The sequence below is a fragment of the Suillus subalutaceus genome, assembly GCF_016647625.1.
Source record: "Suillus subalutaceus strain FC151 chromosome Unknown DFJ58scaffold_7, whole genome shotgun sequence".
In the NCBI taxonomy this organism is placed as follows: Eukaryota; Fungi; Basidiomycota; class Agaricomycetes; order Boletales; family Suillaceae; genus Suillus; species Suillus subalutaceus.
In genome coordinates this window covers 552,805-566,384 of record NW_024540256.1, presented here as the reverse complement: position 1 = coordinate 566,384, position 13,580 = coordinate 552,805, and the positions used below count along the sequence as shown (strand labels likewise).

The 13,580-nt window shown below is 47.8% G+C and overlaps 6 protein-coding genes across 6 annotated transcripts; 2 read left to right on the top strand and 4 right to left on the bottom strand.

Annotated features, from left to right (window-relative positions):
- Positions 1–561: 561 nt before the first annotated feature.
- DFJ58DRAFT_696666 (band 7 family-domain-containing protein) lies at positions 562–2,166 on the bottom strand. Its single transcript, XM_041383485.1, has 9 exons — positions 1,895–2,166; positions 1,810–1,843; positions 1,710–1,758; positions 1,583–1,661; positions 1,346–1,530; positions 1,163–1,288; positions 1,047–1,109; positions 812–989; positions 562–755 (listed from the first exon to the last, which is right to left on the bottom strand). The coding sequence occupies exons 1-9, from the start codon at positions 2,061–2,063 to the stop codon at positions 712–714; spliced, it is 927 nt and encodes a 308-aa protein (XP_041249616.1). The 5' UTR covers positions 2,064–2,166; the 3' UTR covers positions 562–711.
- On the top strand, positions 2,148–3,721 carry DFJ58DRAFT_761926 (PQ-loop-domain-containing protein). The gene is made up of 8 exons (XM_041388511.1): positions 2,148–2,347; positions 2,402–2,427; positions 2,478–2,640; positions 2,697–3,039; positions 3,095–3,118; positions 3,172–3,315; positions 3,377–3,408; positions 3,477–3,721. The coding sequence occupies exons 1-8, from the start codon at positions 2,315–2,317 to the stop codon at positions 3,546–3,548; spliced, it is 837 nt and encodes a 278-aa protein (XP_041249615.1). The 5' UTR covers positions 2,148–2,314; the 3' UTR covers positions 3,549–3,721.
- A 1,154-nt stretch (positions 3,722–4,875) lies between these two features.
- Positions 4,876–6,261, top strand: DFJ58DRAFT_652250 (uncharacterized protein; the record flags this gene model as incomplete). The annotated part of the gene is made up of 2 exons (XM_041381667.1): positions 4,876–5,817; positions 5,872–6,261. 2 exons carry the CDS (start codon positions 4,876–4,878, stop codon positions 6,259–6,261), a joined length of 1,332 nt encoding a protein of 443 aa, XP_041249614.1.
- A 123-nt stretch (positions 6,262–6,384) lies between these two features.
- Positions 6,385–7,713, bottom strand: DFJ58DRAFT_440945 (uncharacterized protein). Its single transcript, XM_041380425.1, has one exon. It carries the CDS (start codon positions 7,600–7,602, stop codon positions 6,508–6,510), a length of 1,095 nt encoding a protein of 364 aa, XP_041249613.1. The 5' UTR covers positions 7,603–7,713; the 3' UTR covers positions 6,385–6,507.
- DFJ58DRAFT_761921 (kinase-like domain-containing protein) lies at positions 7,669–10,138 on the bottom strand. Its single transcript, XM_041388510.1, has 10 exons — positions 9,537–10,138; positions 9,258–9,486; positions 9,145–9,210; positions 8,903–9,096; positions 8,717–8,848; positions 8,511–8,671; positions 8,385–8,459; positions 8,091–8,332; positions 7,938–8,037; positions 7,669–7,877 (listed from the first exon to the last, which is right to left on the bottom strand). Exons 1-10 carry the CDS (start codon positions 9,965–9,967, stop codon positions 7,840–7,842), a joined length of 1,668 nt encoding a protein of 555 aa, XP_041249612.1. The 5' UTR covers positions 9,968–10,138; the 3' UTR covers positions 7,669–7,839.
- A 785-nt stretch (positions 10,139–10,923) lies between these two features.
- On the bottom strand, positions 10,924–13,557 carry DFJ58DRAFT_696656 (cytochrome P450; the record flags this gene model as incomplete). Its single annotated transcript, XM_041383484.1, is given in 14 exon segments — positions 10,924–11,116; positions 11,170–11,199; positions 11,254–11,376; positions 11,426–11,472; positions 11,524–11,558; positions 11,617–11,703; positions 11,757–11,859; positions 11,907–12,032; positions 12,082–12,328; positions 12,386–12,699; positions 12,749–12,845; positions 12,903–13,157; positions 13,177–13,393; positions 13,450–13,557. 12 exon segments carry the CDS (start codon positions 13,136–13,138, stop codon positions 10,924–10,926), a joined length of 1,638 nt encoding a protein of 545 aa, XP_041249611.1. The 5' UTR covers positions 13,139–13,157; positions 13,177–13,393; positions 13,450–13,557.
- Between the last annotated feature and the right edge of the window lie 23 nt (positions 13,558–13,580).

Sequence of the window (13,580 nt, the reverse complement as noted above, 5' to 3'; positions counted from 1 at the left end):
TACTCATATCTTATCTCTTACCGTACCGCCGAATCTATACGCTCAACCACGTTATCCGTCGTCTGATCGTCTGTTAGTGTTGGGCCTCGGCTGTCTACCGTAATAGCCTCTCACCGACATCGTGCAGTACTTGCGAAACATCATTATGTCAGGTCTGAATTGGCCACTTACATAAAATATCCCACTGCTAGCACCGCCGTCAACGCTTCTTGGCATATCATTCTTGTGTAGGTCACCGAAAATCCCGCTTATGCCCAGCTGTATACTTATATGTACTCATCTTTTCATCCTTGTATTCTAATACTGGACTCCGACTCGGAGCTGTCTACCAGAGACGCGCAAGCAGCCAAGCCAATGTGTCAATAAAAAAGGTCGTTACATGTATAAAGCAAAAAACAAATAGCATAAGTCCTGTCGGGTAAACAAGTCATAGGAGAAAATGAGACGCATTCAGAAGGTCGGCCGTCCCGCGAAATTTTGGAGACGCTTCCGACATTATTTGCTTACCCATGTTTTGCAATTAACATAGCATGATGCACGCTGGAGTGGAAAGGATGATGTGATCATGGACAAGAGTGCCACTGAGCCTTCATGCTTTATTTCAGATATATGCGTTCCTGCAGTTTGAAGTTCAATATGTAAGGTCATAGTCGACATATGCATTTTCATTAGCAGCGACGGTGACGATGATGACGAAATGTGGCAATAAGATCACTTCTTTACTTTCAGCAATTCCTTTGTGTCCTCTCCAGTCACTGTGTAAATGAGGGATTTGTTAACAGTGATGATCACAAAGCAGGAGACAACATACCATTCAACAAGAGGCTCTGGGCATCTAACATCACTTTATTTCCCGAGGAGGCTAGCATGTTGGCAATATCCCTTGCGGCCTCAAGCCGACGGAGTTCCAGAAATCCTTTGTTGGAGCGCATAGCTTCGCCGATCAACTCAGCACTCTTTGCCTCACCTTGGGCTCGCACTATAATAGACTGCAGAAGATACATCTGAGTCAAGAAAAACTGACAATCCCTGCAAGGGAATCTTACCTGCTTTTCTTGAATGGCCTGATCAACCAAGAAGGCGGCCCTCAAAGCTGTTTGTTGAGCGACCTTTAGGGTGGAATTAACTTCGCAAATAGGAGATGTGGTGCCATATTACTCGCCTGCTTAGCCTCAACAGCATGCGTAAACTCGGGTGAAAACGCCACATGGGTGATAGACACATCGTCCAGCACCACGTTAAAACGTAATGCGCGATTTGTTAGGTTCTCGCGAATTAACCGGGACACCTGATGCAAAACTCATCGTCAATTGATCACAGAGCAGCAACTGAAAATACCCCGCACCATCTCACGTTGTGTAATAAGCTGACTTGCATTGAACTGTGCGACCACACTTTTGAGAACTTCGTTGACGATAGACGGTAGCACGCGCTCGTCGTAGTCTTTTCCTAGTTCGCGGTATATTTGAGGCAGAGCAGATACAGCCGGTCGGGACAGAACTCTGCAAGTGATGTTAACCATTTGCAGATCTACAGTTCCAAAGTAAGCGAGTAAAAGAATGCCGCGAGCTGCAGACGTCACCTTTCGTGCCAGTCAAACTTGCTACACTCCGAGGCTTCGCGCGAATGTCGAAAACTATTGGAGTCTCGAACCAGGGAACCTGAGGAGCGTAAACAATCAAACTGCATTGAAAAAGAGTGGAACGGACCATGAGGTGCGTCCCTTCGTTGTACACCTCATCCTTGACACCTTGGAGACTAAAGCAGGATGAGCCATCAACTTAGAAAGCGCGTGACACAACAACCTACCGAGTATATTTGATAGCTCTGTGGCCACCATCAACTTATTTTGGGTTGTCAGAAGCCACTACAGAATTCACGACACGAGACACACCATTGAACAAGCTCGCGTTCAGAAGAAGTCCACCGCCCACCAGCGCGACTATAAGGCCCCCGCCTGCAAGGAAGCGACCTGGACCTCCTGGCATCCCACCACCACCTCCAGACTGACTAGCCCTCTGTAGTTGCTGAGCGAATTTTCTAAATGCGTCTTGACTGTTCATGATGTGAAGTATACTTTGGAGACTTATAAAGAAAGTTCAAAGCCTACTGCCAGTTTGCAGGCAACGGTAGTGTACGCACACACCGGCACACGTCACGTGCTCTTTCATGAAATTTCAAATTTCAAACCCAAAAAAAATTGTACCTTGATTTAGTTTTGGTTCCTTCCACTGGCATCTTATCTATTAGTATTAGTACTGGACGTTGAGCGCTGAGCTACCAAGTGATACCACCGGTCACCGGTCAACCATCAATGTTCGGGCAAGGAAATGCAGCTAGTAGTGTCGTGCGTATTCGCATATTTCAATTGACCCTGTGCTGACTTCGAATTTTATTGAAGTTTGGATGGATTTCAATAGCATGCTGGTCAGTGAGGCAAAGAATTCATGTCAAAAAATCAGACTCATCTTGTGCAGGATTGTCGTATATTCTCCCCAGATAATTGAGAATTACCAACTAGAGAGTGGGGAGGGTTTATCTCTCCTTTTCATCTATGTATGGTTATTGGGTGATGTATGTAATCTTATGGGTGCAGTGATGGCTGGATTGCTGCCTACCGTGATTATTCTTGGAGTTTATGTGAGTTTCATGTGCTACTTGTAATCTACCTCCCTGATGACACATTTATCGGTTAGTACACTTTATGCGACACAACATTGCTTTGCCAAGTATACTATTACCGATGGAAGCGGCAAACCGGGCAGCACGTTGTACCTGCGCACATCCCAGGGGAGGTTTCCGAAGAAACCTGCCTTATTGCTGATAGTCGCTCGGCGGATCCCTCCGAAAGACCAGGGTCCTCGATTACGCAAATTTTTGTGCGGTACCTGGCCGCTGTCTCATTCGTATCAGCCGCTGGTGTGGCGGCGTATTGTATCAGCAATTGGCTTCCCAACGATGACACTTCTCCAGCCCTTCCAGATACGAAGTTGGATTGGCATGTCCAACTAATAGGGTGGACCAGCGCCACTGCTTATCGTGTGTTCTTGTCATACCATGTGTGGATGCCTTCACTTACTATCTTCCTCGACAGTTTTTGCCCGGCTGCCGCAAATAGGTTAGTGTCACACACGCATATTGCCAGTCCCACTGTTCTGAATTTCAATACAGTCAAGAACTTCAAGACTAGATGCGAGGGTCTGGCTCCTGGGTTATTTGTCTTCTCTATCCTGGGAAACACGACATACGTATTATCTATTATTGCTGCATCTCGCGACGTAGATTATCTGATCAGGAATGCAAGCTGGCTAGCAGGTATTTGCTCATGACTTATGTACTTTGTACGTGCAGTTGACTAATCGCTTAAATCCTTCAGGTAGTGGTTTGACCGTCTTTCTCGATATACTTGTGCGTCCAATCGCTTTCTGCCAAATGGGCCATAGGCTCACTCAGAACTTTAATTCTCCTATCTTTAGGTGCTTAGCCAATTTTTTTACTACGGATTTATTTCGGGGCAGCGAGGCTGGATCGATAGAGTTCCGGCGTAAGTGTATCCCCGTTCAGCGTTCCCATTCGACAACCGTACGTTCCAGTAGAATTTTACGAACTTAGGCATATGCTATCTATTGCAATTGTATTTTTATGTTGGCTGGGCTGACGGAGATGACGTGCACGCTCGTGAACTGATTGCATTGCCATTTTGCCCAGAAAACGTCAAGGAGGATGTCTATGGTACAAATGACCCACATCCCTGGATTTTGCAGTTCTTGTTAGTTGTGTGGGAAAGGGATTCGGATCGAACCAGGTACTTTGCACTTTGTTTGAATCTCACTTTGCCTCGTTGCTCTCCTCGTGCCCGAATTGCTATTTTGCCGCCGCACGTTGCAAGTTTCATCAAACAATTCCGGATGAAATGTCCTCCTGGAGTAACTCAATACAACATGCTCCCGGCCTCGTGCCAATCTCGACGGACACCGCAAGATTCCATTATTTCGCAGGTACATTCTTATCCGTGCGATCAACTTAAAACCTTCCAGTTTCTCGTCGGATTGGGTCCCCATCCTTCTGTCCGGTCAACTCTGTACGTACCGAGATGATCACAAACGCAGGCATGTCCTATCTTCATCATCGATTAATTGCCATGACACTTATGTGTACACGAACAGGTGGTGTTTGAAAACGTCCACGGCTAGTCAAGCCGCGTTTTGTTGAAAGCCCTACAACCACATCACCGTTATTAATTCAACACTTTTTTACGTGCGGTTGTTCAGCACTCATAAAGAGCTCAGTGACAACCACGTACCCATCGATCACCTGTAGCCATCATACTATATGATGCAGTGGCCATCTTTATCTCGCTCAGCTAGAGACGATACCACTATCATCGCTGATCGCCGTGGTTCAAAGTTACCCGATGTAACTGCCGCCTTTCTCACTCGACCATCTAGTGTATCGTCCTCGACGTCCTCATCACCAACGTCTCCTCCTCCACCTTATGAAGCGATTCATTTCCTATCTCAACCAGTTTCGCAATGCATTCCAGGTTTTATCCCAACGCCGTCTGCCAACGGCAGACCGCCTCCTCGTCGTGAAAGCTCTGCGCTATCCATGACACGATACAATGTCGACCACTCACTATCAGGAGGAAGTTCAACTCCGGGTGTGTCCATCCCTCATTTGAGGGAGGCACTGGACTCCCTGGATACACAGATGGCATCCTTGCTCAACCAGCGCCAAGAGCTAGAGTCGCACCTGGAACAAGTTGTTCGATCCCAATCTCCTATCCATCGAATTCCAGAAGAACTCCTTTCGTCAATATTCGTTGCAGGAGTGTGTAATATGGGGGAGGAGGATCCCCTATTAGTAGCGACCTTAATGTTGGTTTGCCGATATTGGAGGGACGTCGCCATCGACACCCCAGAACTGTGGGCGGATATCTGCGTGAGTCCGCACGACTCCCTTGAGAAAGCGCATCGCAAGCTCGCACGTTCAAAGTCGGTACCTCTCGATATCACAATCAACTTTACTCCTCGAGTTGACAATTCGAGCGGCGCCATGGAGAGTATTATCCATGCGATGGATCTCATTCGTCCTGCGCTTTGGCGAGCAAGGTCCTTTCGCCTCAGTGTTCCTAACAAACCACAGGCACATGCTGCCCTTCTGCGCTGTAGAGAAGAAGCTCCCTATTTGGAAAGTCTTTGTATCCGTGTATTCCATTCTATGCAGGAAGACCATTACTCCAGCCCCTGCCTTCCGCTTTTTAAGGGGCATACTCCCCGCCTTCGTTCGTGCTCTTTCACGTCCTTTAATTTCAACTGGGACAGGAGAGTCGTATCAAACCTGCGTGTGCTCCAGCTAGGGGGCTACTGGAACGGGTCTTCACCATCTGTCGACACCTTGCTAGACATTCTGCGAGGCTGCCCAGGTCTCGAAGAACTTGCATTGCGCAACATGTCGGACGTGGATCCTGAGACTTGTGTTTCTCTCGAACATGAGTTCATATCTACGAAGGTCGTGAAACTCCCGAGGCTTACCAAGGCATCGTTCTATTACGCAGGCATCATGCGTACACGGATGCTTCTTAGTCAAATATCGTTCCCTGCGCTCGAATCGCTCGACTTCTGCTACCTCGACAACCTCACACCAGTTTTGGAGCACCTTCGACAACAATCTCTTACTTCCCTTCCACTCAAGTATCTTCGTATTGAGTCAAGTTTCTTGAACGAACCGAAGTTTATAATGTTACTTCGGCGGCTTACATCATTGGTTACTCTGGAGTTGGTTGATGTGGAGGATGTGACATGCTTCCTGTTAAAGGTGAGCATCCACATAACTGTGTCTTTAGTGCATCTTCCAATTACTTCTCATCAGAATCTTTCCTCGCCGCCTGTGGCCCATCCTTGGGTATGCCCCAAGCTAGACCGTCTCAACCTTGACGGGTGCACTGCACTCGAATGGGATGCTCTACGAGGACTTGTGGAATCTCGCCTCTGTGGTCGCCCACCTCAACTCTCTTCTGCCTCGGCCGCAGCAGCCTCGCGCTCGTCCTTTTTATCCACCGCGTCTGCCTCTGCTCATATCCACGCCTTGTCCCTCAGCCGTCCTGCGACGCCCACAATGCAGCCTTGTCGCTTGTCGTCGATCGATGTTACCCGCTGTCATCAGATCAGCAAAGAGATGGTGCAGTGGCTCAAGATGTACGTCCGCGATGTTCGCTGTGAGCCAGCAAAAGGGATATGGGGAGAGTCTATCCTTCCCTAGCGTCAAGCAGCTCCTGATTAATATTTCTCACGAACATACACACCTAGACTGCAAGTACTTGAATTGATGGGTGCAATATGGATTTCCTGTACTGCTTGTATACTGTACTTACCCGCACGACAGTGTCTGCACGTCACGACATTATGTATGTAACGAAAGGCTGTCACTTATTAAAATATTCCTCGTGTGTAGTTGGTAGTTTTCATGCAATTCACTTGATCTCTTGAGCTAATCTGAGGTCATATACTATTCATTAAGATATGCGAGCATGCGTTTCCTTTCGTTCTCTTCGCGCTTTCGTACCTTCGCAAATCCTCTTCGACCTCGACCAACCTCAGCCCTCTTCCTCCGCAGCTCCTCAGAGGTCCTAATGTGGGATGCCAATGCTGCTTGGTTATGAGTAACCCGCTTCTTAGACTGCTTGTATGGGCCCTCCGTTTTCGCCTTCAAACCAATCCCAAGGCGGTCAGATTTGAGTATCGTTGGAATAGGCGTCAACAGCGACTTCTGGGAGTATGGATCAAGTTCTTTAGATGCACTAGACGCTGGAGCAAGCGGAAGGGAAGGAGATCGGTGGAAAGATTCAAAGTCATCTTCTGACTCTGACTCGGATTGGGTGAGGTCAATGACGTCGGGCAGTCTGTCTCGAGATTTCGCGTTGCCGACTGGTATACTTGCCCCCTGCAAGGGTGCATGTGAGATTGATACAGATGATGTGTGTGCTGGCGATCGGGGGCGTAAAGATCGAGCGACGTGTGCACCAAGCCCTTCTCCTTCATTCCAGCCACCCTTCTGTAGTAGATTGAAGCCTTTGTTGGATGGCCCTATTGCTAGCCAGACTGGAGGGACAAAACGTTCCTCTGATGGTAGTGGTGGTGGATCCCGTGCAAGGAGGTCTGCCAATGTCGGTGCGGGAGAACTGGGTTTGCTGGATGGTTCAGACTGAAGCGCTCTTTTAATGAACCAATTGTTCTTGGTGGTAGCCTCCTTCTTTGGCTTGGGAGCCTCACTGGGTGTACTTGACGATCTGGCTGGTAGTTGGTTCTCCACCGTCTTTGAGCTATCTCTTGCCAAAGCTCTGTACCACTCAGAGGTCCCACTATCTGGAGCAGAGGCATTCGAAGATACTGTATGGGTAAGCGAAACAGCAGAACCCCATTCGTCGTATTGAATGCGCGCGGGAACAAAGGATGGAGGTGGGGCATGACGAACAGCAGAGAAAGTTGGCGCTGTGTTCCACTGTTCTGCTTCGTCTATTGGAATTTGGCCAGTGTCCTTCTCTAGCTGCTCTCTATCAGCAGGATCATAGTCTGAACGAATGTAATGAGCGACAGTGGCCATACTAATGGTCGTAAGGACTTCGAGACTGGTGATTGTCTGTCTTTGACTAAGCGATGTGCACTATTTGGAAATATTTACCCCTGTCATCATCCACCCACCTTGGAAACTATGACCAGAACTGTTTAACCAATATCAAAAATACGCTGATTGAGCAGTTATTACAGAATGTACGTGCGATGCGACAACAAATACATGATACCAGTGCTATATCCACTAAATGAGATTTGAGATGACCTATCAACTGATAGGCATGTTGGAACCATTATACGAGAATCCTATGGCAGACAGGGTGAGTCAAATTTCGGACATCTACAAGGACATCGTAATGGACACACCAGCGAACTGAGCTTGGACGGTAGATGAGAGGTGGGAGCCATCAACATAGCTGTCGATAGGCGCCTCAGCCGTAAAGACAGTGTCGAAGTTGGAAACATCCTAAACGTAGACGCGCTCAACAAACACGTACTCACGGAGAGACATGCACTTACCACGGGACTTGACACACTTGGCTTAAACGGCGGCTGGATCTTTTTCTGCAGAAGCTTCTTGAAGTCTATGTGGTTTACGAAGAATGGATGCTTCTTGATCTCCTCAGCGCCGTTCACTCCGAGCCGTTTCGAGGGATCTCTGTTGAGAAGACTAGTCAGGATGCTTCGGGCTTCTGTGCCAATGTCGGGGCCAAAGGTGAGCGGATCAGAGAGAATCTTCTGGTACATCTTGTCCGTGACCTCTGAGGTGGATGGTTCATGGCAGACAGATACAAATACAATGATAGGACAAACCATCATAGAAGGGTGGAAGACCGGAGAGCATCTCGTATAGAAGTACTCCAAGAGTCCACCAATCAATCGACTTGTCTGGAATAGATAAGCAGGAAATCATACGACAAGCGACGGAGTAAAACTGACTATATCCTTGACCATTCAAGATCTCCGGTGCAAGATATTCAGGTGTGCCACAGAACGTGTTCGTTGTGTCTGAGTCCTTCATATTGAGCTTACATAACCCGAAGTCACACAATGCAATGTGTCCAGTATAATCCAGAAGAATGTTTTCTGGCTTCAGATCGCTGGACTTCAATGAGCACAGCATAAAAAGGAGACGGACCGCCTACCGGTAGACGACGTCAAGTTCATGTAAATGTTCCAGAGCTAATAGCAACTCAGCACTATAAAATCGCGATCGTTCCTCGTTAAACCGTTGTTCGCGTTGCAAGTGATGGAAAAGTTCTCCTCCATTGACAAAGCTAAAGGGTGCACTCATGAGTAACCTCGAGAGGCGAACGTTGAAGTGACCTTACGCAAGTACCAAGTACAGCTTCTGCTCGGATTGGAAACTGAACTTCAGGGGCACGATGAAAGGGTTGTTGACACGCGCCAGCACGAGCCGCTCTGCTAATGTGTGTGTGATTTCTTTCCGATCGACTATATGAGCTTTGCGGATGGTCTTGAGGGCATATATCCGCATGGTGTCGCGTTTCCTAACCTGCATGACCTGCAAGGAACGTCAGTACGACTATTGGCGCGTCAATACTCAGCCCACCTTGCCAAAGCTGCCTTTGCCAATGACAGTGATGAGCTCAAATTCATCGATAGTAAGAGATTGACCCTGTCAACTTGTTAGTCGCTCGAAACTCGAAACATGAAATCACCAACAGAGCTGGGCTGGTATGCCACACCAATCTGAATTTTTCCTTTGCCACCTGTCACGTCGTGCCACTGGTCTTGGCCCACAGCGCCAATATTATCAAAGTCTGGCGTGAACTTGATTCCGCCCATGAAAATATCATTGCCCATATCATCCGCTAAACCATCACTGCCGACTTTGGGCTGTTCTGTTCGCAAGTAGCACTGTATTGAAATTTCTGAGTTGCGCGACACGTCACTGACAGCGAATTCAGGACAAGTTGTACGTAATGTAAAATGGACACTCACAACTGCGCCTGGTACATGTACAATGGTTTCTCCAGATCACCACCCAATGGGGTGATTAGGACTTGATTGACTTCGAACTCCATTACCAGGTAGGGTAGCCACCAGCATTGTGTACGCTGGATACTGTCTTTGGCGCCATGGCGCTTCGCGAGCCGCCTCTGGGTTACGCTCGAGGGAGATACGGACGCGGCAACCTTGGCCAGCTGCGTGGACAGCGCGGCTTGCACAGCAGAAGGGACTGTGGCGCCTACAGGAAGGGCCAGGCCTTCAGCCCATAAAACGCGTATGCTGAGAAGACCAGTCCGTGAAGTGGGTTTCCCCCCAGGATTGCTCGGCGTCGGAGTAGTCGACCGCGGAGGCTCGTCGGGGCATCCAGCAGACAAGGTGGCTGTCGAAGCTTTTTTAGTCAATTTCCCGAATCCTTTTAACATGGCGTCCAGTCAATATTAATGTCCAAATGAACAAAAGAGTATATAAGGCGACGCGGGAGGATTGCACAGGATTGATGTGGGGGCAGTTGACAAAACAAGTTGATGGTCTGTGTTACACTCGGGCTCTCGCAATGAAGCGGTTACAGTTTATACATAGAAGTTGGCTTACAATGCTGTGCACGTGCCTGAATAGGAAACAGCTCACTCTGATTTCCAGCATTACAACTTTAAAAGTATTTTTATTCAGAATCTGCGTGGAATGAGATCCATCTAGAAAATGCTCCTAGCTATCGTAATATCGAGCACTCGGAAGTGTCATGACTCAGTACTCATTGTTCATGAATATTTTGCTAGATGGTTTCAATGTCGATCAAAAGTCGCGTAGTGGGCCAGTCAGTACTAGTCAGTGTTAGCACTAAGCAAGATAATTTGCAAAACACATGCAATTATTTTTGGTGGAGAACTTGTTGCACAGGGTCCAAATTGATTCAGGTAATCTAATTATTTGTGTAGGAGGATACGAGGAGAGATCAGACTAGGACACCGTGAGAATCATACTTTTGTTTCTGGCAACCGGTTTTTTTGTGAATCCAATTTTTGTCCATTGGGTAAAGTACCCTTACAGTACTACACTTAGCTCGGAGTTATAACAGGGTACTCAACATTCGTGTGCTTTTTTAGCCAGGCGTCAACGCGTCACTGACGGTGTCACCTCCTTCAGGCGGTAATCCTTCGCACACTATATATATATATTATTACAGGCTGTATGTGAGAATGGAGACATGGAAATACTCTTGAAGACAAGGCCCGGGAAATACATAATGCGCAATTCAGAATCGGCTACCTGAGGCCAAACGAAAACACTGCGAGTCCTGGGGGGATGCATCAATATTGATTCATTGGAGACTGTTTTCTTCGCTCTCTCTCTGACCCATGCAGACATGAGTCAAAATCTCTCATGTAACTTCAGGATAATCCTGTATCATGCGCCTGAGCTCCATTTCCGGAATCCTCTTCTCAAACTCAAATTCGCATGGCCGGATGTCTAGCATTGACCCGCTCATGAACTCCATGTCCTCTAATGGCTTCGTAGGATCCAGAGTGAGCTTGAAGGCCCAAAGAATAAGGAGAGCAGTTATGAACACCGATCTGTACCAACCGAAGTGAGTTTGGAAGACCGCGTGCATGCAAAATACCTTTACCTGCTCGCGACATGTTGACCAGGGCATACGCTGAAAGGAATGTCATTTCCAAAAAAAAACGAGTATCTGAAAGACGGAGCTTACCGCCGACCAAACCCGAAGACAAACAATTTTATATCGTCTCTCAGGCTACCTTGGCCATCAATCCAGCGCTGAGGTTTGAACGTGTCAGGCTCCAGGAAGACATCTGGATCTCGACAGATGGACCTAAGGCAGTGACAGTTAGATCCATGGCAACTTGAAGTACAATGCTCACCAAATGTTGCCGTACACCGTGGTCCCAGCTGGGATACAATAGTGTTCCTGATGGGCAAGATCACCAATCGCACGATAAGTAGTTCAAAGATCACTTGCCCAAATCACGTCTTTGATTGTATGGTGGGCCAATCCTGCAGCATGAATGTTGTGTGTCACACCTACGTGCAAAACAAAAGCAAAGATGCCCACCATCGGGAACTGGGGGTCTCCATCTCAAAGCCTCAGAGATGAATGCTTGCAGGCGAGGAAGGGATTTTTGGTCGGCGAAGGTCGGTGCTTTAGTGCGGAAATTATTGAAACCATAGAGCTGCAATAGGGACTCAAGCTACCTCGGTGCATTCCAATGACCGCGTCGAGCTCGGCCTGAACTTTAGCTTGCTCTTCAGGGAAACATGCGGCTGCCATGAGCACCGTGCATATGGTGTTAGAGGTCTTCTTGTTTTCAGCCACATGTCTTCGGAAGCAAGGTAACACCCCACCGTTTCTGATCCAGCTTTCAGAAAGCTACCAGCAAGAAAGGCTATCTCAGTCTCTGCGAAACCATAGAGATGGCTATTTTCTAGCATATATTTCGTGAACGAAGGGCCGATGTCCTCGTCATTATGCTGTGCAACGACTCAGTCACGAAATAAAGATTGAAAGAGAAATACATACCATTTGCTCTTTCACACGGTTTAGATCACCAGTGTGGAGTTTCTTGCTCCTCTCAAAACTCTGCCTCAAGTCCCGGCCATACCAAGGAAGATATTTGAGCCATGGGATTGAATCCACCAGGTAATCACGGCGTCGAACTGCACGACTCGTCTTCATGAGTCGATTAACTTCAACGATTTCGGGATCGGTCGCAGACGTAGGTGTATTCTTCCCGTAAGCAACTTTCATAATTGTCGTCGCAGCATAACTTCAAAGCACCCGTAAGCAAAGCACTACTGATAATATCATGACCAACAACCCTTACGTTATCACATGGCGCTGGAGGTTATGTGGATCATCGAGAATGCCAACAACTATGTTCTTCGCGTGCGACATCTGCAGGGGCTGATATGCCTTAGCTGAATTAGGCTGGAGAGACGCATGAAGTGCTCTGCAACACGTTGAAAAGCAGGATAGATGAGGGGATGTATCGTGGACTACTGACCTACGCATCCGATGTAACCTGTCCCCAAAGGGTGCATTTCCGAAGCTCATTCTGCCGCCAGATATCTCCGCAGAAATCATGGGAGGACGATCGGCTACCAATTTGCCCTGACGCTCCATAATATCCACGGCGGCCTGCAAAAGAACGTTGTTGGATATGACAACGCAGTGTGCGGGAACTGACTTTGTAACGCCCGATGTAAACAATCTTCTTGAATCTTGATCGAATGGTGATCACGGGACCGTACTCGTTAATCCATCTCGCCACGATGAGAAATGGTCTTGTGATATGACACACTTAGCGTCCAAAAGTTAAGGATTTGAATGCGAATCCTTACTTGCGATGAGGAAGAGCATGTCCCCAATGTCTCCAAGTGGAAACGGAAGGTGGGAGAGGAAGGTTGTTCGCTGACTTAAAACGGTAGGCCCGAGTAATTAATCCTATAACACCAAGAAAAGCCACAACACTGAGGAGGAGCTGTGTGTTGTCGGATATGCGCAGGTCAGGAAGCTGCAGTGGGATGAGCCCTAGGAACGATTGGAGGGAACTCATCATATCGAGTAATGCTGGCATGCAAGGTCAAGGGCTTCATATAGCCTCATATAACCAATAGAAGTTGTCGGGCTCTGGAGAGCCGGAGAGCCGCACCCACAATAGATATTCTGATGGACACCTGTATTGGGAATTGCAAATGATTCATTTAGCCAACATACTTCATCCTATTGGTGCCATGTCTCGAAGGATTTCGCGGCCCAAAGTCTCCCAAACACTTGAGTATAAGTAGGAGCATTTTTGGAGGACAATCCATCCGGTAGAGCGTTCTATGACCTGAAGTATTTTCTTTCACACCATTGATAGTAGCAAATTTTATGTCACGTCCGTACCACTCGATGTGACTGTATTCTGTGCAGACGCATGGCCCGTGACGACGCCGGGGTGGGCGGGGACAGCTACTCAGCTACTAGTGTGCTGTAGAGACACGACCTTAGCTTCGCCACACGTCACAACGACACAT